This window comes from Olea europaea, chromosome 14 (assembly GCF_002742605.1).
Source record: "Olea europaea var. sylvestris chromosome 14, O_europaea_v1, whole genome shotgun sequence".
Lineage (NCBI taxonomy): Eukaryota > Viridiplantae > Streptophyta > Magnoliopsida > Lamiales > Oleaceae > Olea > Olea europaea.
Window position 1 is genome coordinate 8002260 of NC_036250.1, and position 26236 is coordinate 8028495.

Here is a 26236-nt window from a genome sequence, read left to right on the forward strand (position 1 = left end):
CCCCCCCTCTCTCTTCTCTTCTCCAAATGAGCCAACCACCTTAGAAGCCAAAAAAATCCCACCGGAAAGCCCTCACTTTTTTCTACACACGCCACCCAACATTTAATCTTGAAACTTTCATGCCAATAGATTTGTTAGGAATTGCAAGCCAAAATACCCAACTTGCAAATGTAAATACTGGTGGCATCACCTATTTCCAAGATACTCGTGTCATTTTCAACACACCAATTGACTATACTCACTAAGACACCCCTCTTCATGGTTTTAAAATATCAACAAATAGTTCAGCAGTATGGAGGTTAGAAGATTTGGGCGATGATTAGTTGAAGTTTTTTCACTTCTAATGTGACAGTTCCATTTGGAGAAGAGAGAAGAGAGAGATATTTTTTTTTTTAATATTTCAATAAGGCCTAATGGCAAAAATATCCCTACTTTTGACACTTCTTGCCGAAAATGTCCCTACGTCTCCCTATTTTCACGTTTCATTGCGGAAAACGTCAATTTCATCAATTTGAAACGTAAGGGCGTTTTTCACACTATAGACCAAACGTAGGAATGTTTTGTGCTATTAAACCTTTTAATAATTATTTGGACTTACTTGCACTTTTTAAAACATTTAGGAATAAGATTGTAGTTTATTATTTATTTTTCTTTTCTTTTTTTGGGTTTTATTTAAATGGGAGAGTATTTTAGTCATCTTACATTAAAAAATGGTTAAAATGACGTTTTTCGCAAAGAAAGGTGGAGATAAGGAAAAAAATCTCAAAAAATGAAAGGTGATGACGTTTTTTTACAATAAATCTTAAAAGTAGGGACGTTTTGTGTCAATTACCCATTCATTGATAAAACTTGCACGGGATTCAGGGTTTTAGGCAAAATTCAAGTGAAAGCGTGCTGAAAAGTATAGTGCAAAAATTGCACCATTAGTCTCCACTATACTGATCTAGTTGCAATTTCATCCTAAATTATTTTCTCGGGTGGATATTTTTTTTCTCAAAAGCAGATAGAATTGGCCCTTTGGACTTCGGTTCCTCTACAAAAAGAGTCGACTTTGGGATCGTGTAATGAGAATAGATCGACTTCAATCCTATTCTCAATATTGTTTAAAGAACTAATAGGGAATTTGATTCTCCCGAATTTTCTTTTTGCTTGTACCAAGATGCACCATATCTCTAAACATTACTCTCCAAAAATTATGTCAACTCAAAATTCCATTTTTCATATGTTTCTTCTTCTTTCCTTTGCATCAAACCTATGGGATAATCAAATTTCAAGTCTTAATTATTTTAAAATTACTTTACGAATTCATATATTTAATGCAGTCTAATAGGAAAAAAATTATTTATAGTTCAATATTCTATAAGAACTCAAAATTTTCGTTGTTTCTAAAGTGGTCGGCCATCAAGAATCAAGATCCTTGTGAGGATTACCGAAGATAATCAGGTTATAGATACTACATCTACTTTATATATATATATATATATATATATATATATTGTTGTATGAATTTTCTTAAGAATTAATTTTCGATCAAAATTTTATCGTTTATGTCGTGTTTAATAGTTTTATCCTTGTTTTTGCCTTCAATTGAGAGTTGGAATGAATTGTTGGTTGTTGCCTTGTTTAATTATTCTTTTTCAATTATTTTGTTACAAGAATAACAAGTGATTTCATACTCAATTTAAGTTCATTTTCAATCGACAGTAGTTTCATATTTTATTTTTATAATTTTTTTAATATAAAGAACAAAATTGTACTAAATCAAAATCAATGATTTCATTTATAAGATTCTCATTGATATTCGATTTCCTTAAAAATCAGACCATGCCCATTCTTAATTTTCTTTACAGCACCATCATCACTTATCTATTTATTAAATACTACAAGCCATTTAACTTGAATTTCGAGAAGTCAAAAGGAGTTTTTGAGAGTCAAAAGTTGATTTTGGATCCGTTCGATTTTTTATAAAAGATTTTCTTTTTATTTATAAGAGATTTTAGAGAAAGTTGAGTTAATATAGCTTTATCTAAAAGTTTTTTTGGAAAAAAAAGCTTATTTAAATATTAGTCTTTAAAAACCAGTTAAATTAGTTTGTTAATTAGCTCTTCTACAAGAAGTTAAAGTAAAAGCATAAATTCCATCAAATAGGTCATAAAATCAGTTTTTTTAAAAAGCATAAAGCGTAGCTAGACGTGGAAGCAAAGCTTCAAGCTTTACGAATTTAAGGGAGTTTAGGAGTGAAAAAAGGTCTTCTTATTTTTAATATTATTTTAAATTTTTATTCATTTAAAAAAATTTAATAATTAAAATAGTACATATCAACTATCTAAATTATAAAATACTATATTTGCTTAATAATTCCGACAATTAGTCAATTATTCAATTTTCAAGTTTTCTTAGTGCAAAAATTAGCCTATTTTTCATAGTTTCAATTTTCAACTAGACAAGTCATATTTAATAGATTTATAAAAACTTCATACATGCTTTCGAAATTTTCAACTAAATAATGAATCTCAAGATCAAAATTATATAGTTTATATAGCACCGTAACTTAAGTATTATTTAACTCTTTATTGGATAAAGTCATTTTTAATTTTTGTACAAATAAAATCTTTTGAAAACTTGGAATTAAAGTCAAATGAAAAGTTTTTTAAACAATAAAAAAAATCAATAAACTGATGTCAAATAAAAGATTTTTAGAAAACAAAATAAAAAATAATAAAAAAGTTAATAAAGCGTGCCTAGGAAAGACAAAAGAGAGGAAGAATTTTTTTTTAGCCATTTAGGAACCAAAAAAAAAAAAAAAAAAAAAGCCAAAAAATAAAGNNNNAAAAAAAAAAAAAAAAAAAAAAAAAAAACCTAGATATGAAGTGGGACATTTTGTTCGAGGCTCCGCCTAAGCGAGTTTTTTTAATGCTACTTAAAACCCATATTTAAGCCTTTTTTTTTTAAACTCATTTTTTCTAAAATTCATTTTTAATATACAATCTTCTACTAGAATAATTTTAAACGTGCATCTAAATATTTCTCTATTTTTTAACCAATAATTTTAAACGTACATATATACATTTTTTCTACTTTTTAATCATACATTCTTCAATTTTTCTTTTTCAAAATCTATTTATTCTAAAAAAGAGGCTCAAATAGGGGCTATGAGTATCCAAGATACTCTTTAAATTGAAAGAGCAAAAATTTTGAAACATTCCAATAAACTCCCTATTTTCAACACTTTTTTTTTTACATTTTCAAAAACATATATTATAATTTATTATTATTTTTAATTATTGTATATATATTTATATGTCAATCGCCAATAAAATCAATTTTTATTTTTATTTTTTGAATAATTCAAGAAGTGGAGAATTGAAATTTGTAACTTCATTAAATTCAAGCATTATGAAATTCAAATAGGGAGTGAGTTTGACATGCTCTAAATAATCTATTTTTTTATTGAGTCATCTTATTTATCTAGAGTATGTCTTATATTTGCACTTTAAAAGAATTGCAAATCTGTGAATTGATTCAAAATTTTAACCATCTTTCAAATATTAGTGTATAATCATTATTATGTATTTCTTGATTATGTCCTCTCCCTGGGATTTTTATTCCCTTTTTACTTAATCCCTGATGAATTAAAAGTTTTCCCTATAAATTCTTAACTTCTCAAACTTTGCAAATAAACCATGTTACATGTGTGTGCTTAAATATGACAAGCGCTGAGCGAGAATCCTAGTATAGCATCATTGGATGAGCTATTTATGTAAGGAATTTTTAAACGATCGTGTGAGCTTATATATGTAAATTGTTGTGTATTAAATTAAAGGCTATCGAATTTTGTTGAGCCCAATTAAAGTGATCTAATAAGGCTTCGATTTTGAACCTTTATGCATCCAATTAAAGTGTGGATTTATAAATGTGTAGAGACCAGGTCCAAGTCCCTAATTCCATAATGGGCCGAATTCAGTCAAAGGACGTCGCTATATAAATACGGTTATAGTCCTCAAATCACACGTACGTATTATTCATTCTTTTCTGCATCCCATCACAAAGAGAAAAATGAGACTGTGTGTAGATTTGGAAGACAAAATCGTGAAATTCATTATTGCATTAATCATGTCTGATTCAAGTACGCTTTTGCCATATTTATGCATTTTTTGATGATTTAACATGAAAGATTCGATGATTTAAAGCAATAAATTTTCCTATAAGTGGTATCAGAGCCTTTTCACATTGAATCATTGAGAATCGAATAATTTATTTTGTTTTTGCAATATTTTATGAAGTTTTCAGATTTGACAGTTTTGGATTTAGTTTTGTTGAATTTAAAAACTATTCGGTATAATTTTTTTCATTATCTTTCATAACCCGGATTAATTGGTTGAGAAATTTTCAGATTATGAAATTTTTTTAGGAATTACAATTTTTTTTGGGCTGAAAATCTCGAAGTATGGATTTTGGTTTCTTTGGATTCAGATTTCGGTACAGAATATAAAAAAAAAAATCAGTTTAACTTTACAGCGCCGATAGCAGCTCCAAGGCTCCCAATGAAGAAAGGGGCGCCGACGTCGCCCCAGGGAGGAAGAAGGGAAATTTTTTTTGGGTTTTCAGTTTTTGTTGATTTGGGGCTGGGGGCCGCACGTGTAAATTAGATAACTTGAGGTCCTTGCTTGCAATTAGGGTTAGAGTTATAAAATTAAGGTTTCAGTCCCTAACATTTAAGTCATATTCAGATTTGGGCTTTTAAGTTTTGGATTTAATAATTCAATCCCTAAGGTTTAAAATTTAATTCATTCGGGCCATTAAAGTTCGAAATTTTATAACTAAAGCCCTCAAACTTTAATTATTGATTCAAATTAGCCCTCAAACTTTAATTATTAATTCAAATTGACCCCCAAAGTTTATAAATAATTCAAATTGACCCCTAAAGTTTCAAATTTTCAAAATTTGATCCCTAAAGTTTTGAATTGGTAATTTTTGGCCCCTAAAGTTTTAAATTGTTCTAATTGATCCTCTAAAGTCTTGAATTAATAAATTTTGGTCCCTAAAGTTTTAAATTTATTAATTTCAACCCCTAAAGTTTGGAATTAATTAATTTAGCACCCTTAAAGTTTTGAATTATTAATCCTAAGGCCCCTAAGTTTAAAACTAAACAAAATATGCAAAAATTGGTGATTCTCATTCTTAAATTTTGGTATTAAAGACTCTTTTTAAGAGATATAATGTTCAAAAGTTAATTAATTGAAGCAACCTCTCTTGTAAAAGTTGATTAACTTAGAATGTTAAAAGGTGTTTGTATATGTGTTATTCATGAGAATATTGGTGGGCCCAAAGGAAGGTCAATATTTAGCCGAATATACGTGCACTTGTGGTGATAAACATGTGACGATTATTTGATTTAACGTGTGATCAATAAATCAGTCCAAAAAAAGGTTTATTGATTGATACATTGTTTTATCGTCAATATTTGATCACTACGCCAAGAGTACCGCTTACAAGTCAATATCTTTGTCCAAAGACTAGATATTGATGCTGTGCATGATATCTTGTGATGTGCCCTATCACTATTTGAGATTATTATTATTGCATATTAAAGATATTCATATGAGCTATTCATAATAATCGTTCTCTAATTCAATTTCAGGTTTTGTTGCTAATAACTCCGCTATCATCAATTCAATTTCACTACTAAATGGCACAGACTCCAGGGCATAGCAAGAGAACGTGATGATTGTTCTCGGAGTCATGGACCTAGACCTTGCTTTAAAGGTCGATTAACCCGCTGTACTTACTGATAAGAGTACCTCTAATGACAAGAGGGAGATGGAAAGGTGGGAACAATCGAACCGCATAAGCTTAATGGTCATGAAGCGTGCTATTCCAGAAGCATTCCGGAGCACTATGTCCGATAAGGTGATTACGGCTAAGGGTTTCCTTGAGGATCTTGAGAAGAGGTTTGTCAAGAATGAAAAGGTTGAAACAAGTACACTTTTGACAAACTTTATCTCAATGAGGTATAAAGGGAAAGAAAACATTCGGGAGTATATTATGGAAATGTCTCACATTGCTTCAAAACTAAAAGCACTCAAATTGGATTTATCTGAAGACTTGTTGGTGCACTTGGTTCTGATATTCCTTTCGGCACATTTCAGTCAGTTAAAGGTGAGCTACAACTATCAAAATAACTCATGGTCCCTTAATGAGCTCATCTCACACTGCGTGCAGAAAGAGGAAAGATTGAAGCATGAAAAGACAGAAAGTGCTCATTTGGCCACCACCTCTAAGGACAAAAGGAACAAGAAAAGAAAAATTAATAAGAAAGTTACGGGTACAGCACCGAAAAAGAAATAGCATAAAGAACCAACTGAAGGTAGTTGTTTCTTCTGTTGAGCTGCAGGTCATAAAAAGAAGAATTGCACCAATTACCACGCATGACGTGTAAAGAAAGGTATTGTTCTTCATTTGGTTTGTTAAGAGGTTAATTTAACTTCGATACCTAGACATACATGGTGGATAGATTCTGGTGCAACAACTCATATAAGTATGTCTATGCAGAGTTGCCTGAGTTGCCGAAAACCAAGTGATGGTGAAAGATACATCTATGTTGGCGACGGTAAGAAGGTGGAAGTAGAGGCAATAGGAAAATTTAGATTATTGTTAAAGATTGAATTTTATTTGGATCTTGTTGAGAAATTTATTGTACCTTCTTTTAGACGGAATTTGATTTTTATTTCTATTTTGGATAAATTTGGTTATACTTGTTCATTTGGAAATTGAAAATTTAGTTTGTTTCATGATTCAAAATTGGTTGGTTCCGGTTCTTTATCAAGTTACGATAATCTTTATTCAATTGATACAATTGCTTCTTTTAATGAATCCCTGCATGTAAGTACTCGAGGTGTAAAACGAAAATTAACCGGTGAGAATTCTGTCTCGTTGTGGCACAAGAGATTAGGTCACATCTCCAAAAGGAGAATTAAGAGACTTGTGTCTGATGGGATTCTTGACCCTCACGACTTCATAGATTATTATTTGTACGTCAACTGTATAAAGGGAAAACAAACCAATAAAAGGAGATTTGAAATCAATAGGATTTCGGACGTCTTAGAACTTATACATACGGATATTTGTGGATCATTCCCTACGGGTTCTTGGAATGGTCAACAATATTTTATAACGTTTATAGACGACTTTTTAAGATATGGCTACATATATCTCATTCATGAAAAATCACAGTCACTGAATGTGTTCAAAAACTATAAAGCTGAAGTTGAGAACCAATTCGACAAAAAGATTAAAAGCGTCAAATCTGACCGAGGGGTGAATACTATGGTAGATATGACGGTTCATGTGAACAACGTCCAGGACCATTTGTTAAATTCCTAGAGGAATACGGTATCGTCCCACAGTACACTATGCCGGGTCGCCCACTATGAATGGTGTTGCCGAGAGACGAAACAGAACGCTTAAGGACATGGTGAGGAGTATAATTAGTCATTCTACTTTACTAAAATCTCTCTGAGGTGAAGCATTAAAAATCGTAGCTTATATACTCAACAGAGTTCCAACTAAGGTCACTGATAAAATCCCATATGAGCTTTGAATGGGCAAGAAGCCTAGTTTAAAGTATATACATATTTGGGGGTGTCTAGTTGAGGCAAGGCCCTATAAGCCAAATGAAAAGAAACTGGACGCAAGGATCATCAGTTGCTACTTTATTGGATATTCTGAAAGGTCTAGGGGTTGCAAGTTTTATGATCCCACGACCAAGGCAATTTTCGAGACAGGAAATGCTCGGTTCTTTGATGATGTTGAGTTTGCGGGGGGAGAAAGGGTTACAGGCTTTGTCTTTGAGGAAGAATATGTTGAAATTCCTCCATTTGCCATTAACAATGATCAGGTTTCTATCTCTGATATTGTTCAAGAAGTAACTCTGGATCAAGACAATGTCATACCTCCCTCTCAAGATCAACAAATTGTTCCAGAATAACAAACTCTACAGCCTCAAGAACCAATGCCATTAAGAAGATCCACTAGAGAGAGAAGAAATGCGATTTTGGATGATTACACCGTATTTCTCCAAGAACATGAAGTTGACATTGGAATGGTGTAAGATGATCCGATCAACTTCTGTCAAGCCATGAAAAGTTCTAACTCTCAAAAGTGGCTTGATGCCATAAATGAAGAGATAAAGTTCATGAAGGACAATGACGTATGGGACCTCGTTACATTGCCTGAAGATGCGAAACCAATTGATTGCAAATGGATATTTAAGATCAAGAGGGATTCGAAAGGTGATGTAGAGAGGTATAAGGCTCGTCTTGTCGCAAAAGGCTTTACACAGAAAAAAGACATCGATTATAAAGAGATTTTCTCTCCGATTTCTTCGAAAGACTCTTTCATAACTATAATGGCATTGGTAGCGCATTTCGATCTTGAGTTACATCAGATGGATGTTAAGACAGTGTTTCTCAATGGTGACATTGATGAAACAATTTATATGGTACAACCAGAAAACTTTGTATCGGACGATGCAAAGCAAATGGTTTGTAAATTAAAGAAATCTATCTATGGACTCAAACATGCGTCTCGTCTTACAAGTTTCATCAGGTGATCATCTCATTTGATTTTGAGATGAATTTGGTCGATAATTGTATATACCACAAGTTCAGTGCGAGCAAGTATATTTTTCTGATTTTATATGTCGATGATATATTGCTTGCTAGTAACGATATAGGCTTATTGCACGAAATCAAGAGATTTTTAGTAAAAAATTTTGAAATGAAAGATTTTGATGACGCCTCTTTTATATTAAGAATTCAGATACATCGAGATCGTTCTCGGGGTATTTTTGGATTATTACAAAAAAGTTATATTGAAAAGGTACTTAAAAGATATAACATGTAAGATTGTAAACCAGGTGACATCCCTGTGGCTAAATGAGACAAGTTCTGCTTAAGTCAGTGCCCTAAAAATGACTTGAAAGTTAGAGAAATGCAGAAGATTTCTTATTCTTCAGCTATAGGGAGTCTAATATATGCTCAGATTTGTGTGCGTCCGGATATAAGGTACATTGTTGGGACGTTAGGGAGATGTTTAAGTAACCCGAAATGGATAATTGGAAAGCAGCCAAATGGGTCGTGCAGTATTTACAGAGAACAAAAGACTACATGCTCGCATACAGGAGATCGGATCAATTGGAGATCATCGGTTATTCCGATTCCGATTTCGCGAGATGCCAAGATAGTAGGAGATCCACTTCAGGCTATATTTACCTGCTTGCTAGAGGTGCTATTTCCTGGAAGAGTGCTAAACAGACACTCATAGCTACTTCCACCATGGCAGTAGAGTTTATAGCATGTTATGAGGCATCAAATCATGAAATATGACTGCGTAATTTTATCACTGGACTGCGCACTGTGTACAATATAGAAAGACCGCTCAAGATATTTTGTGACAATAAATCAGCAGTATTGTATTCCAATAAAAACAGGAGCTCGACAAAGTCAAAACATATAGAGATCAAGTTCCTGACTGTTAAAAAAAGAGTTCAGAGTTGACAGATATCAATGGAGCTATTGGAACAAACTCCATGGTTGCGGATCCGCTCACTAAGGGATTGATACCCAAGGTCTTTCATGAGCACACTGCTCATATGGGTGTAATGTCTCTTAAGGATATCTAATTTCAATGGGAGTTTGTATTTTTGCTTTTCATATTGGACACATTTACTGTAATTTTGAATACGGTTTAAGGTTAAAGTTATTTTCGGTTATAAAGTTATTTGGTTTATTATCTCTGAACTTATTTAAAATGATTTCACTAAGGTATTAAAGTGGACCAGTTGGAAATAGGCATGTTACAGATCACATCACATATAATTTTCATGCTACATATTCATACTTGTTCTATGTCATTCAGTTATATCGATATACGTGACCATTGATGAGTTTAGCTACAATAAAGGTAACAAAAGCCGCTTTGATTCTATGTTGATATGATTGAAGGACGAGATTATTTGAGGATGCATACAGTAATGATAGCAAAATTCTAGGTACTCATAAGGTTATATTTAATGCACAATTATAAGGTGACACTTATAGCCCAAATGGGAGATTGTAAGGAATTTTTAAATATGTGTAAATTGTTGTGTATTAAATTAAAAACTATCGAATTCGGTTGAATCCAATTAAAGTGATCTAATAAGGCTTCGATTTTGGACCGTTATGCATCCAATTAAAGTGTGGACTTATAAATGTGTAGAGATCGAGCCCAAGTCCCTAATTCTATGATGGGCCGAATTAGGTCAAAGTACGTCGTTATATAAATACGGTTATGGTCTCCAAATCACACGTACGTATTATTCATTTTCTTCTGCATCCCATCACAAAGAGAAAAATGAGACTGCGTGTAGATTTGAAAAACAAAATCGTGAAATTCATTATTGCATTAACTATGTCTGATTTAGGTACGTTTCTGTCATATTTATGTATTTCTTGATGATTTAACATGAAAGATCCGGTGATTTAAATCAATAAATTTTCCTACAATTTAAACTTACAATATTATTTTCTAACCTTTTCATTTTGACCCTAAACTTTTAGCAATTATAATCTAGACCCCGTCATGGAAAGTTCCACTGTTTCCCAAAATTTAAGTTTTACTTTCAATCATGCCCCATTTCTATCGTGTCTATGTCATCCTCTTGTACATAATTCGTTCGTTTCTAATTCCAACAATTGCAAGCTGTTGAGAATTTTTCCCAATTTTCCACTTTCAATGTCATGATATTTTCCCTTCTTTTCCCTATCAATTTTTTATCTTTTATAGAAATTCTAAAATATATTTTCTAAACTGTGAGTGTCAGTGATAGTTGCAAATCAGAGTTAGAATGTAAGACAATTTTAATTTTTAAAATCTTGAATGATCGTAATATTTACTTCCAAACCCCTATCCAAAGTATATTTTTATTTCTAGGCCAGTATTTAAGTGTTTTTATTTGATTGGAGTACTGTAAGTGTCAAATTCCCTTTTTATCTAATAAACAAAACTGTCAAAAGAAACTATCCATAAGGAATATTACTATCAATAATTGATAGGGAATATTCTGCAAGTTTTCAAAAGATGATTAGAGCATCTTGAATGCATTATACATGTCAATTCCGAAGAAAAACTTCAATAGAATGATCTTATATATGCATGTGGTAGATTCATCCATTCATTCATTCAAATTACGGTCACTTGGAAAAGAGAGAAATAAATTGGGTATGTGAGGTCGAGGTGTTGCAATTCTATGATTCGAAATCCGATATATCATGATTTGAATGAACATCCTAACCATATATGCGTACATGATCGCCGAAACTTTTCTCTGGAGTTTTGAGTGGTAACCAAGTTAAAAATTTATAGCTTACGTGATATAGATGTCTAATAGATAAATAGTCATTCTAAGAGGATCTCCATTGTAAGGTGAAGAATAAAGCTATCTTTACAAATAGTGTTATGGAAGCATGCGTGTCAACAGGTACAATTTACACGGTCCTAATGTGAATTGCTTTAAAAAATAAATTTTACTAGTTGTACAATCGGTGTTAACAACCTACTCACAGGTGGGGCCCACGATTTTTTATTCATCATGAACTCTCTCTCATGTGCTTGGTTGTCAACTTCGATTATACATGTAGCATGTCCGTTAAAAAAATGTCACGTAAGCAAATTGGCTGAGTAAGCGTGCTTAGTTTGAGAAGTGTAAAACTTAATTTTCATTTATTTTCACATTTTTAATTTTAAATATATTCAAAAACATACTGTATAAAATCAATTATTTGGCCTCATTCTCTTTTATTTTTTTCTTTCTTATTTTCAATCACACAATCTTTTATAAAATAATATTACACATAAATTGAAATTTTTTTATTCTTTTTCAACCACATATTTTTAAAAAAAATAATATTTTAATCATTTAAATTTAGAAAAAATGGGGACCAAACGACAACTATCTCCAACTTCATTATTCGGTTTAAAATTTACATAAACGCGGAAGATTAGCGAAACGCGTTCTTAAAATATTCCCCTCAAAAAAATTGACGCTACAAAAATCTCTCCCCCCGCGTTAGAACTAGATGCTTTATTTCGGTTCTGCCTGATCCCAACGCTAACGGGTCTTCGATGGAGGTGAACTTGGAGAATAGTACTTCTGAATTACCACCGGAGTCATCAGCTGAAATGCCAAAAGATCGCAGACGGGAGGCTCTGGGTAACCTCTGTGTTCTTCCTGATGAAATATTGTGTTCAATATTAACATCTCTCACGCCGCTCGATGTTGCTCGCCTCTCTTGCGTCAGCAGGTTTACTTTTTCAATTCGTTGCATTTGCTTTAACTAGTCATTTTCTTGTGGTCTTCTCCATTCATTTTAACGTTCTAGTTCTGATTGCCATGGAAATTATGAAACGTGGAAGAGATTCGGTGAGAATTATCTGATTTTCTTTTTTGGCCTGTGAAATTGATCTGGAATGCATTTAATTAGTTTACGTTTTTCTTTTGGGTGAAAAAACTAGCCAGAATATGAGATTTGAAAAAAAAAACGGATTAGATACTGAAAATTAGCCATGACTAATATGGAATTCAACAAGAAATGGGAACATAATAATAAAGAGTTAGAAAGAGAAAACCAAGCTTCAGGTGTGCTACGCGGTTACCTACTATAGTTAGTCTCCAACTCCATATGCTCAAGATTCTTACACTCAATAAGAAACCCATGGTAAGGAAAAAGAAAGTAAATCCATGAAACTTGTTTGAATTTTCTACCAAACTCATTTATTTGATTTCTTGAAAATGATGAATTTAAAACATATATTTTTCCTTGGCTTACAAAAACAAAATGCTTTTTATGCTTAATATCACCGTTCCTTTTATGCAATTCTCAATTTGTTTAGTACTTCTCGTTTGCAGCGTGATATATATATTGTGCAATGAGGAGCCTCTCTGGATGAGTCTCTGCCTGAACAACGTAAAACGTCATATTGAGTACCAAGGCTCATGGAAGAAAACAGCTTTGCATCAGTATGCTTTTAGAATCCCTTTTTCTATGCTAATTCATGATTAATTAAAATTTGAAAGAAGCTGACCCTTTCATCATATCTGGTGTTCACTTTTGGTCTTAGACTTGATTTGCCCTATCAGTATTATGAAACCTGCAAAAGACCATTGCACTTTAATGGTAAGTAACTTAATAATTAGTGTTTTTTAACAGTGCTCGGTGTACCTACTTATTTTGATCTGGATGATAATGTCGCCCCATGCAGGATTCAATTCCTTGTTTCTATATAGGAGGTTATATCGATGCTATACCTCGTTAAATGGATTCTCTTTTGATGGAGGGACTATAGAAAGAAAAGAGAACATCTATTTAGAAGAGTTTCAGAGAGACTATGACGGTCAGAAACCGGTACGTTAGTCCTTCCAATATGAGCAAATCATAGGGGAAGTATTTTAGAAAAATACTAATTATTTCTCATGAGAAGATGTGGATCATTTTGATTGCATCAGACAATATTCCATTTATTTTTACTTTCACACTATCCAAATGAATTAATTTTTCAAAGTCTTGTAAAACTGCTATGTGTACATTTCGTAAATATTTCTTATTTTCATTTCAATCCTATTTCCAATTGTGGTTATTTAACAACAAAGAAAAATGAAATAACAAGGAAACATCCTACAGAAAATTTTCTGATAACTACTCTCTGATCTCTTGTTTTCTTGACTATTTATAAAGGGTTCGTTCACATATTGCTACTAAATTTTTCACAGGTTTTGATCAGTGGCTTGTCTGATAATTGGCCAGCAAGGAAATCATGGACAACCGAACAGTTATCTGCGAAGTATGGAGATGCAAAATTCAGATTATCACAGAGGAGTTCTCAGAAAATAACTATGAAGTTCAAGGATTATTTGTCATACATGCAAATTCAGCATGATGAGGATCCTCTATACATTTTTGATGAGAAGGTGTGTTGCTCGAACTATTTATTCAGAAAACAGTTTGAATCTTTGTTGTGTTGAACATCTTTGGAAGTTCTATTCTTCAGTTTGGGGATTCTGCACCTGACCTATTGAAGGATTATACTGTTCCCCATCTATTTCAAGAAGACTATTTTGACATATTGGATAGCGAGAAACGACCTCCTTTCCGATGGCTCATAATTGGACCTGAGAGGTCTGGCGCCTCTTGGCATGTTGATCCAGCTCTTTCCAGTGCTTGGAATACTCTCATTTCTGGCCGTAAAAGGTAAAGCTCAATCTGAGTGATATATCTTCTTGTTATCCAATGCTTCTATGCTTCTGAACGCATTATACTGGTAATGTTTAAAAAGGCAGAATTGGGTACTGAGGCTCGTAAGCTTCAAGATGCTTTGCTGCAAACAAACAAACAAGTCAGGAAAATATAAAAATATAAAAATAAGGATGTAATAATCTCTAAACAAACTTTACAACTGACAACACAAAATAACAATTTTTGTATAACTTGCAAACAAACACAAATAAATCAATAAAATAACAAATGGAAGAAAAGATGAACAACACAATGCTTTATGTCTGCATGGGAAAATAAATTTATTATTGATTCATTAAAATAAAATTTCTGGTTGGAAAAAAAAATAAATCTGTTTTCATCTTAAATATTCTTATAATTAGTTTGATAATCATTAATCAATTATACCTTCACGGGGCAGTAGAAGATATTACAAAGCAAACTTTAGTCATTTATGGCACTCGTTGCTCAACAAAACTTACGGTGACATCATTGATTTTTCTTGTTATCACTTATTTTATTCTCATTTACAGCTTCTTTATGATTCACCTAACAGAAGTTGGACTTTCAAAACTGGTTTGACAAAACAAAAAAGTGGATTTTTAATATTAGTGGGTTCCAGCCATTATTACTAAGGACAAATCTGAGGCGTGCACCCTAAGGCTTACGCCTCAATCAGCAGAGTAAGCCTCATAAAGCTGCTTAAATATTAACACCTCAAGGTTTTTTGTCTGAGCCTCAATGTGAGGTGTGTCCTATTATCGCCTTTTTATACCATGTATATTGGTGATGTTTGGAAAAAAAATATAATCATCCTCATGAGATAAATGTATCATAATGTGTTTGGTATCAATGAGTCTAAGTCTAAAGTCACTATAGAATCCGAATTTCTCGTATACCTTAATCATGCTAGGCTTCCTCTAGTTCAAGGTTTTTGGCTAGTGGCCGGCACACGGCAGGCCAGCGCTTTCTTGCAATATCAGTCCCAGTGTGCGGACACCTTTTTTGAATGTGTATTAGATGGGGTTATCTGGGATGTGGAGTAGGAGAAGGTTGAAAGAAACTCTTATCAGGATTAGGCATATTTCTTATAGCATTGAGAAAATAAATCTTTGCTATAATTTTTTTTTTAAAAAGGTTCTCTGCCTTTTTATTCCATTTCATGGAACAAAGCAGTATGTTATATCGGACTTCTTATTTTTCTAACTAAGAAAATATATCCCATAATGCCCTACATGAGACATCTTTAACAGGTTGCCATATCTCACCACCATGAACAACCGATAGAATTGATATCTTCTATATTTGAGCCTATCTCCATTTACCCAAACCATGTACAGTGCAAACTTTTTGGACTGAGTGTTCCTAGTTACACAAGTAACAAATGTATATAAAGAAGAATCTCGTTCAAATATTCAATTTATTACATAAACGAATGTCTCCTTTCTAATCATTCCTAAAAGTGCAGACCTGAAAAGTAGTAAAGTACTACCTAGAACTTTCTATCTAGAGCCTTGTAATATCAAGTGTTGTACATCGTGATTTTTCAATAGGTGGGCGTTGTATCCTCCAGGGAGAGTTCCTTCAGGAGTGACAGTGCATGTAAATGAAGAAGATGGCGATGTCAATATTGACGGTCCATCATCATTGCAGGTACTATAGATAGACAATAAATATCTTCAGTTACTGATAATTGTTTCCTATTTTTAATTATTACTTCACGTCCTCATTTCCTTTTAGTGGTGGCTGGATTTTTATCCCCTTCTCACTGATGCTGAAAAGCCTATAGAGTGCACCCAGCTTCCTGGCGAGACAATATTTGTTCCAAGTGGGTGGTGGCATTGTGTACTAAATCTGGAGACGACTATTGCCGTGACACAAAATTTTGTGAACTCAAAAAACTTTGAGTTCGTATGTCTTGACATGTCCCCTGGTTATCGTCATAAAGGAGTTTGCCGTGCTGGGGTTCTTGCCCTTGATGAGGGAAGTTTTGAAGATCTTAAGAAGAATGGGTTATGCTTGGATAATAAATTGAGCTCCTTTGACGCTACCAGGAAAGAGAAGCGGCTCAAGATATGCCAACCCTTAGAGGATTCAGAAAATGAGAATGATACAAATAGTTTGTCTAAATGTCATGGTCTGGGTAGTCTGGAATTTTCTTATGATATAAATTTCTTAGCTATGTTTCTAGATAAGGAGAGGGACCACTACAATTCTTTATGGGCCTCAGGCAACTGCATTGGACAGCGAGAAATGAGAGAATGGTTATGGAAGCTCTGGCTTGGAAGACCGGAGCTCAGAGACCTAATATGGAAGGTAAGGACTTATTTTTGTTCACTTCTTTACAACTGGATATAGGAAGTGTTTACCCTTTGCTGGACTTAACTAAAAAAATGAATCTGATAAACAACTGGGCTTAGATTTAGATCAAATATCTTTGTGACTTCTACATGACAGAATCTGTGAGATTCAGATTTTGAATACAATATTAGTCCTAATAATCTCGGTGTGTCCATTGTCAAAACAATATGTCCGGGATTTTAATTTTCAGTTGGGTTTGGTTGCTGAAAACTGGTTTTTTATGCTTGAAATCTGTTTTGTCATGACGTCTGAAGAAATGCCATATTTCATGACTATCATATCATGTTAGATTGGATTAGATACATAATGGTAATCATATTTGTATTATAGTTAACCTACAATAGTGTTTGACCATGTAACTCAATAATAACTTCTAGCACCTAATGTCAACTGCACTTTGGGATTGGTCCAGGGAGCCTGTATTGCACTAAACGCTGGAAAGTGGTTCGAACGAGTGGGAGAAATTTGTGCCTTTCATGGGTTGCCCTCACCTCTGCATGATGAGAAACTTCCTGTTGGCACGGGTAGCAATCCTGTAAGTTTTATGCTAAAAATCGTGCTTGGAAATTTCGTTTCTTTGATGATAAATATAGTTCTGCGGACATTTTAACTTTTGACATGCAACGTTACTTAAAGGGAAAGCGTAGGACCTTGTCCTATCATATTGGAGTATATACCAAAATATATTTTGCAACAAAAACATTTGTTTTGTATTTATTTATTATTACTATTCCTATCATTTTTTCAGGGGTGTCTAGTGTAGGAGTTATAAATTCAACTAATATAAGCACATAATATTTGGACAGGTTTATCTTGTTGCGGATTACGCAATAAAAATATTCGTTGAAGATGGACTTGAAGCTTCTCTTTATGGTTTGGGAACCGAGGCAAATGTCACTGCTCTATAGTTTAGCCTGTAGAAACTGTTTTTTATTTACTTTTCCCTAATTATCATCTCGAATTTACTCCTTTCCAGCTTGAATTCTATAGTCTCCTACACAAAGTGAACTCCCCTTTGAAGAATTACATTCCTGGTGTTTTGGCAAGTGGGATTCTCCTTTTTGAAAATGGATTGTATACAGTATTCCCTTGGGATGGCAAGGGAATACCAGAGGTGATTGCCAACTGCAATTTCATATCAATTAAACACAAAAAAACTGATTTTCCATTTGGTGTATGGAGCAAAAAGCAATTTGAATGTCAAAACGCTGGCATGTCACCATGCGAATCAGGAAATTCTGGAAAATGCTCTCTAATATGGCCGTATATTGTGACAAAAAGATGCAGGGGCAACATATATGCTGAGTTGTATGTATTTCTTTTAAACATTTGATGTTATTGTTTTAAAACTGTGTTTTGGGCTAAAAGCAGCTGGTATGCAATTTTTGGCTGACTCTGATGCTGCTTTGATTTGTAGAAGAGACACCCTCCCTTGGGAAGATACTTTAAATTTGGCTTCTTTCCTGGGAGAGAAGCTGCATAACCTTCACATCGTGCCCTGTCCATCTTCTAACGCTTCATTACTTAGAGTTGGGGAGCAGATAGAGCTGCCTCATGATAATAGGTTTTTGGAGATTGCTGCAGATAAAATTCACATTGCAGCAGAGTGGAATTTATTTATCAGCACACTCAACAGGAAAAGAAAGGATCTCTCAGACCGCTTGACTAAATGGTATGAAAAGTTTGCTACTATCAATTTGTTGACTTCTAGTGCTGCTTTATCATGTCTCTAAAAGTTGACGAGTGATTCTCCTCTTACAAGAGGTTAATACCAATGTTTTGAAACCCTACGTGGGCATTGAACCCTCTCTCCAAACCTAATGTGTTAGTTTCCCACTGTTGGGCTTTCTATCTATAGATTGTGACATTTCCAAGGAGCTGATTCGTTACGAACAAGAACAGGCAAAGGGTTAGACTGGTATTTTGAAAATAATAAAAAAATAAATTACTTTTTGCATATCTACTGCATCATCTCAGTAAATTAAAAAGGTTGGACCGAAAAGTTTTACCATGTGCTTGTTTGGTAGGAATTTTGTTAATTGATTTTTTGACCTTTAGAGATAAAGTGGGTATAACTGTGAGAGAAGAATTAAAAAATGACGGCTGAAATAGTGAAATAACGGTCAAAAGTTTGATTTTAATTGGGTTTTAAGCTGTACCAAACATGCTCTATATAATAGAGTTTATTAAGTTGTAGAGCATTAGCCTATCATATTACTCCAAATCGAGACTTGGAAATTTTATTATATATGGAGTTTATTTATAGAGATTATAGACTCAAAAATTTGATAGAGGTCAAGATGTTGTAGGGCCGGCGGCTGACCCAACTGCCCTCCAAACCGTGTGAATTTATGCTTATTACATGGTGCACAAACTCTGCCTGGGTGGGGGGATGGGACCATACAAATTTATTGATTAAAAGAGGTATTAATTTTCGATTAGTAATAATTTTTTAATTTATAAAGCGCACTTATGATTCAATACACATACGCAACCAACTAAATTTTAACAATATTTTACTAATCAAATCAATTAAATAAGCATTAACCAACTAAGATACACAAAATTAACCGAAAAATTAATTAATTAAATAAAATTTATTGTTACTGTATTCGTTAATGTATTAAAATGAAGATAAACTTTATTTAAGGCCATGTTTGATTTTCATTCTTTCCAAAATACATTTTCTCCCTCTTCTTTTCAACCATACATTCTTTATTAAAATAATACTACACGTAAATAAAAAAACTTTTCTTATTTTTCAACCATACATTTTCATCAATCTACTATTTTAAAATGCATTTTTTTCATAAAAATGGGGCTCAAACACCCTCTAAATAAACACATACTCTTAATACATTAACTGAAAATCTACAATGGCTTCCCAATTGAAATGTGTTAAAAATTCAACCATGAAAGACAATTACATGCTGGCTGAGGATGATACAACTGCTTTGGAGCCTATCAAATGCAAAGAATCAGTGGAAGAATCAATAACACTTCATAAGATTTTGTTACAATTTGAGAATTCTACCCCATAGCTTCTAGGAGACGTCAACAAAAATTTGAGACAAAAACCAACTAGATTTAAATAGTAAGAAAAAAAACAATAGAGTTATATTTCAAGAAAAAATCATAGTTATTAATGTACATATTTTTTTAACAAATTATGGTATGAATGGGATAGTACATTTATATAGATATTCTCAGAAAAGTATTCTCTTAACATTTTTATCAACATTATTAATTTCTCCCACTGGCCCAAGCCGGGGTTGGAAAATTAATGTATACTATAGAGGTTATACTACATAATAAATATATGTATAATTTTAAAGAATTCTAACAATGATTCCTGGGATTGTATTTATTCTTCATAGGCAGCAAATATATGTTCAATAACTGGAATAATGATGGATGGGTTTATCTCTAATCTGGTTTCCTTTTGATTTTTCTTTTGGGACTTGCATATGTTTTTCAAAGCTCTGCAGGGGTTAAAAATTCCTGTTGGATAACTAAATTCCTTTCCTTCGATTTGCAGGGGTGATCCGATTCCTCGCAAACTGATTGAGAAAGTTGCTGAATACATTCCTCATGACTTTGCAGAATTTCTTGATATTTTTGAGGTCGATCCTAGTTCTTTCTATTCAATTTTTGCAGCTGTTTTTTGCGATTGTTTTCTCTTGTATACTTGTAAATTTTCTCAATTGATGTACAAGTGGTGATACCTAATTTTCTTTCTGGTTATAAAAAATGAAAAGGAAGTTTGCAAATCTTGCACCTGGGTACACTCGGATGTGATGGATGACAATATCTACATGACACAATGTTCCTCAGCAGGAAGTACTTGTCATTTGCTGGCAGAAGATGGTTATGTGAACTGCTACAGTAGCAACAGGGGACAAAAGCACTCTTGGCATCCTAGCCACATCCTTGATTTCAGTAATTTATCTATTGGTGAGATCTGCTGTTGCTGTTTCAAGTTTTGCGTGCTTAACTAACTTTTTTGTTATCGATAAGAGATTAGATTGAAATTTGAATTATGAAATTATATGTTCTTAATTGAACCTCACCCGATGTCCATGTTCAGAAAATCATAGTGGATTCAAATGATTTATTCATTCTACTTTCACTTAAATGAACACAAAAACCGAAGACATTAACCGGCGAATATATATATATATATTGTATGTATGTATGTATGTATGCATGTATCGGTTCAAAGGTCACATTGAATTGGATTTATTTCTAAATGGAATGTACCATGAAAACTTAGAAACTATTTGGGTGCATTTGTATTGACTGAAGAATTTTAGAAGAGCAAAAATGATGATGAAGGTTATGAAAAAGAAAATGAAAGGCTAACAATGGATGATAGTTCACCAAGTTTTGAGCAGTAATGGAATAGGTATGCTGTAGCAGTAATTGTTATAAATCCTAATAGAGTTGAAAAGCATGCAAATCTGTCTTTCGAAAAGAAACAATAGCCTCAGAGTTGTCTTTTATCCAGAAAGAAATTTCTATAAGCTCTTGAATTGATCAAGACACTGGAGTCTGCAATGATGGATTTTTTGATACAAAGGGTTAGGTACAATACTTGGGAAGAACTGGGAATGTTATTTGTTATATTACTTATGTCATAATTCCGGAATTATTTGTGGAATATTTTGGTAAAAGAAAAACGTTTCTTCCTATACCGCATATTTTTGCCTGTCATTCACAAAAGACAGAAAGTAGGAGGATTTGAAATTGGATACGGTCATGGATTTTGATCTCGCTATAACAGTTATAATGGAATGTTTAACCAATATATGTATGTAGTTGATATATTGGAGGAAGGCCGATGTGTTTCAATTTATTTTTATTTTTTTATTTTTTTGTTAGTAAATTTTACTTCAGTATTTAAGTTATAGAATAAGATAATGACCATCTATTGCTTGAATAGTTAAAATTGAGTGATAATTCTGAGCATCTGACTAAGCTCATTGTTGTGCATCTAGTGATTGGATGAAAAGGAAGTTTTGAAAAGCCAAACTGCTTCCTCCAACCTAAAATGGTCTAATGCAATACTGTTTAACCCATCCCATTGTCTTGGAAACCCTCTCCCCCTTGGTGCTTGATGAGTGTGAACCTGTTCTCATGATCTTTGTGATCCAGATCATGGGCTAATGAAGCTTGAGTTTCTTTTCCAATATAGACAAACTTCGATTTAAGAATATAGGCAAAACCACATTTCTTCTCTACCTCGCCAATTTGACAACAAAATTTAGCTTTTTTCTTCATTTGATTTTGAGGAGGATGAGTTTTTATTACATTTGTTGGTGAATGATTCAGAATAAGTTTTTTTTTTTGGCCATTCAGAATTTAATTAGGAAAGAGACCTCGATTTTCAGTTGCACTAGAAAGAAGGCAAATGTGAAAATTACAAATATATGTCCTCACGCAAAGTGGTTACCTGTAGGCGATTTAGAATATTAGGGGTTAACTTTTGGGCTGTGAAACGTTTCTGGTGTGTCTTCTTTTTCTCCTTCTCTCGGATAGGTTAGATGTTTATTTGCATCTTTAGCTGAAGGTCATGATTCAATAATAGTTCCCATTCTAAAGATGGAGAAGCCAAGAGACATGCTTTGAGGTTTGGGTGGTGTGCTTCCTCTTGAAGAAAGGGAGCCACCCAGTTGCCTAATTAACCAAATAAAAATGGGAAAAAGTATTTTTTTGGTTTGACATCTTTCATTAATTGATGATTTTACTTTGTACCATACAACCGTAACTTGAGTTAGGCATGGTTTGTGCTTCACAGATCGGACCTCCAAAAATCATATACCTTCTTCCTTTCCATTTCTCAACTTAAACGATGAGGGAAAAAACAGGCAAATATATGTTGTCAATATCTGTATGCTTAAGCTGCAGTTGTTGGTTTCTTTTACTGATTGGCTATATTACCTATCCTCTGTGAAACTATGTCTTTTGTTTTTACTTTCTGATCACTTGGTAAGTTGATTCTGTTTTTCAGGGGATCCCATACTTGATCTTATTCCAATTCATCTGGATATCTTCCGAGGTGATTCTCGTCTCTTGAAGCAGTTCCTTAAAAGCTATGGACTTGCATTAGGGAGAAAAAGATCACTGAATGAATTGGTCAAGGACAATAGGTTTCATCGACTCTCATACAGAGCAATGTAAGTTGAAAATCTTTTGATCACCTCTGTAGCCTCAATTTCATTACGAGTTGAAAATGTTTTGCCTGCTTAGAGGATTTGCAGTCTCTGTTTCCAATATTTCCTTATAAAATATTTCTACAAGTTCCAACTCTTAGTATTTTAGGTTTTATTTTCACGAGATTGGGAATCCATGAGATCTTGCTTTCCATGAAGCATTTCATTGCAATATCCTCATCTTTGTTTCAGGCAAAATCCTCAATTATCATAACTACTTGTGGTTTACTTTGATTTCTGGTTATATGCTAAGAAAGGTTGAACAGGATGTAATCATGCTTGTATGGACTTTCATGTTGTTAATCTCGTTTTCCCGTTTATTTTTTTCTTGTTTTATTGACAACACTCTATTGGGATGTATATACATACAGGTGCTACTGTATTCTTCATGACGATAATATTCTGGGAGCTATTTTCAGCCTGTGGAAAGAATTAAAGACGGCAAATTCTTGGGAAGAAGTTGAGGAAACAGTTTGGGGAGATCTAAACGATTACCTGGCCAGCTTCTGTTGATGAGTTTATATCATTCTATCATTGCATTATTTCTTCTGCCGACTCCTACTTACCTAGTACAATTTGCTTATAGTGTGAAAATCAATGCATCCATCTTATTTATTTGTTTATTACTGAAGTCCCTAGTACTAGGAAAATATGCTTTCAGGGCATTAATCCTAACAGGATGTCTCAGGGGCTAGTTATTTACAGAACTAAAATCTGGTTACATTCTAACAGATCTCTTGTAGATGCATTTCTTACTTTCAAATTGTTCTGTAAATGGGACACTTGTGCAAGTGAATCGGGATCTACTTGAATCATAGATTAACAGGGCTCGTTATTCACGAAGTTGCGTAAAATCAGAATTCTTATGCCAATGTTTTTTTTTTTGAGCCATCTCCCTAATTCTTGGAGCAGCAAATGGATGTGATCCTCCGACCATTCTCCTATTTCTTGCCCTTGCAGCTCTTTCTTGGGCTTGGAGATCGTCCACCATGGTCTTCACTGAAATTCTTTTCATTTTGAACTTGTACAAATATTGCCTTGCCTTTCCCCATCCTTGAACTGCCAGGCTCATCTTCATCTCTTCAATTTGCTTCTTATTTGCCTTGTGTATAAGCCCATCAACTACTGACTTGTACCATGGATGAGAAGGTATGCCCATTCAAGCCAAGTAATCGAATTCATCAGTTAGACCATTGTATCTGCATTCAAAAAACCTTCTTCCTTTGTAGTTTTCAGCCCTTAATGTCTTCCGTAACAAACAATTGTCCACAATGACACATAGCTCCTTCATAATTCTGGGGCTAACGAATTATTTATTGTCAAGATAAGAATTTTGTTTGGCTTAGGGTTAGGGTTAGAATTAGGGATTTTCTTTTGGATGATTGTGAATTGGATTTAGCCATTTAGGAATTTTTGTTTTGGCATGAAGGAAAAACATGTTCACACTCACACTCACACAAGCAAAAATGCTTCAATTCTAGGTGGTTTTAGTTAATGAGGTAAACATGCCTCGGAAGAATTTTGTGAATCATGTGGACATATCCGTCAAACCAGAGTAATAGATTTCAAATGAGTGATGGATATGTAACATTTTGAATAGTTGAGTTACCACAGGGTTATGTTTGTTAGTCCAACAAGCAAGTACTAGCAAGGAAAAAATTTAATGACATTTTAATCCTAAATGATTATAGTTGATGAGGTAAATGTGACACGGATGAATTTCGTCGGATATGCTAACATTTTCCCAGGTTGAAGTGACAACTTTCACTTCAATGATAAATTATTAGCCATTTAAATAGATCAAAGAGGAGTTAATTGTTTCGATGGTAATTGAACTTTGGTTCAAATTTTTGATTGGTCTTTAAAACGTCGAATTTTGGTTATTGAACTTAGGTCAATGTCTTTAATTGCTCACTGAATTGAAATTTATGTTTTAGATTGCTCATTGAAATTTAAAATGTTGAATTTTGGTCACTGAATTTTGAAATATACCGTACGTTATTCATTAGCATAACCGTTGAACTTTAAAAAATATCGAGTTTACAGTGAATAATGTACAATATTTTTCAAATTTCAGTGGTTAAAACTTGACATTTTAAATTTTAGTGAGTAATGGAAGACATAAACCGAAGTTCAGTAATTAAAACTCCACATTTTAAACTTCAGTTACCAATCAAAGACATAGATCTAACTTCAGTAACCATTGAAACAATTAACTCGATAAATGAGCAATTGATAACATTTTATTTATTTATTTATTTTTCTCTCTTAAGGAAAGGAGTAACATTTACAGTTCCGGTCTACTTTCCGGAATGGATTACATAAAACTTTTTCGTTGACATGATAAAATAACTTTAATTATGATTTCATGAAATTATGATATAATTAAAATAGGGATGTAAACGAGTCGAGTCGAACCAACTCGCGAGCCGAAATATTGGGCTCGGGCTCGTTGCGAGTAAATCGTAGCGGGCTTTTGCCAAAAAAAAATATGGCTCGGCTCGGGCCGGCTCGGTTTTTAAATTTTTTTTTGTTGCAATTTTTAATGACATTTTTTTCACATGCTAATTGTTGTGGTGCAATTTGTTTAGTGTAGAAAGCAAAGAAATTGTTGAATGACATTTTTTTGAAAGAATTTAGAAATTGCATCATTTATTATTTATACAAATTACAAATTAAATAAAAGTACAATTTTCAAAATTATATAATTTATACGAATAACAAAATAAATAAAAGTTACAAATTACAACCCTCCTTCTTTTTCGGGGCTTGGGACCGGCTACAATCAACTTAGGTGGAGTTAAAATTGTACACGAATAAAATATTTCGTATACAATTTTTTTGAATCAAATAAATTTAAAAAATACATTTCTTAAAGAAAAATAATTAATTTAAAAACTTACAATATCCTATGTTTGGATATGCTGGAACTCTTCGGCCATTATACTATCAACATGTTCTTGAACACGTAATTCTGCACATTCCCAATCCTTCAAACATATCAAAGCCTCCAATATATTTTCTTTTAGTCTTGATCGTTTATCTGATAAAATTCGACCACTTAAATTGAATGCAGCCTCCGATGCTACCGTAGACACCAGAGGTGTTAGTAGATCACGTGCAATTTTTGATACAATTGGATATTGCCTTTCGTTACATCTCCACCAATTTAAAAGACTAAATTCTTGTAATTCGTTCGGTTGCAACACACTACGAACATCCACGCACATATACCTAGCTAACTCAGAAGAAATTTCAAGATTTGTACCACCAATATTGATTACTCTAGATGTTGATGAGCTAGAACTAGAACTAAATGAAGGAGCACTTGTATTGCTATCTAAATAATTC

The 26236-nt window shown here is 33.2% G+C and overlaps 1 protein-coding gene across 1 annotated transcript; it reads left to right on the plus strand.

Moving 5' to 3' along the window:
* The first annotated feature begins 12059 nt into the window (after positions 1-12059).
* On the plus strand, positions 12060-23724 carry LOC111409017 (F-box protein At1g78280). Its single transcript, XM_023038910.1, has 16 exons — positions 12060-12344; positions 12950-13060; positions 13162-13217; positions 13303-13445; positions 13811-14008; positions 14089-14288; positions 15866-15965; positions 16053-16628; positions 17086-17208; positions 17480-17560; positions 17650-17981; positions 18091-18345; positions 20212-20296; positions 20432-20627; positions 22684-22849; positions 23257-23724. The coding sequence occupies exons 1-16, from the start codon at positions 12166-12168 to the stop codon at positions 23396-23398; spliced, it is 2943 nt and encodes a 980-aa protein (XP_022894678.1). The 5' UTR covers positions 12060-12165; the 3' UTR covers positions 23399-23724.
* Positions 23725-26236: the final 2512 nt, after the last annotated feature.

What these genes read in the sequence shown, in the direction of transcription:
- LOC111409017 (XM_023038910.1), top strand. Translation starts at nt 12,166, where the DNA reads ATGGAGGTGAACTTGGAGAATAGTACTTCTGAATTACCACCGGAGTCA. An exon ending in CGCCTCTCTTGCGTCAGCAG is followed by an intron (nt 12,345 to 12,949) that starts GTTTACTTTTTC and finishes TCTCGTTTGCAG; the next exon opens with CGTGATATATATATTGTGCA. An exon ending in AAGAAAACAGCTTTGCATCA is followed by an intron (nt 13,061 to 13,161) that starts GTATGCTTTTAG and finishes TTTTGGTCTTAG; the next exon opens with ACTTGATTTGCCCTATCAGT.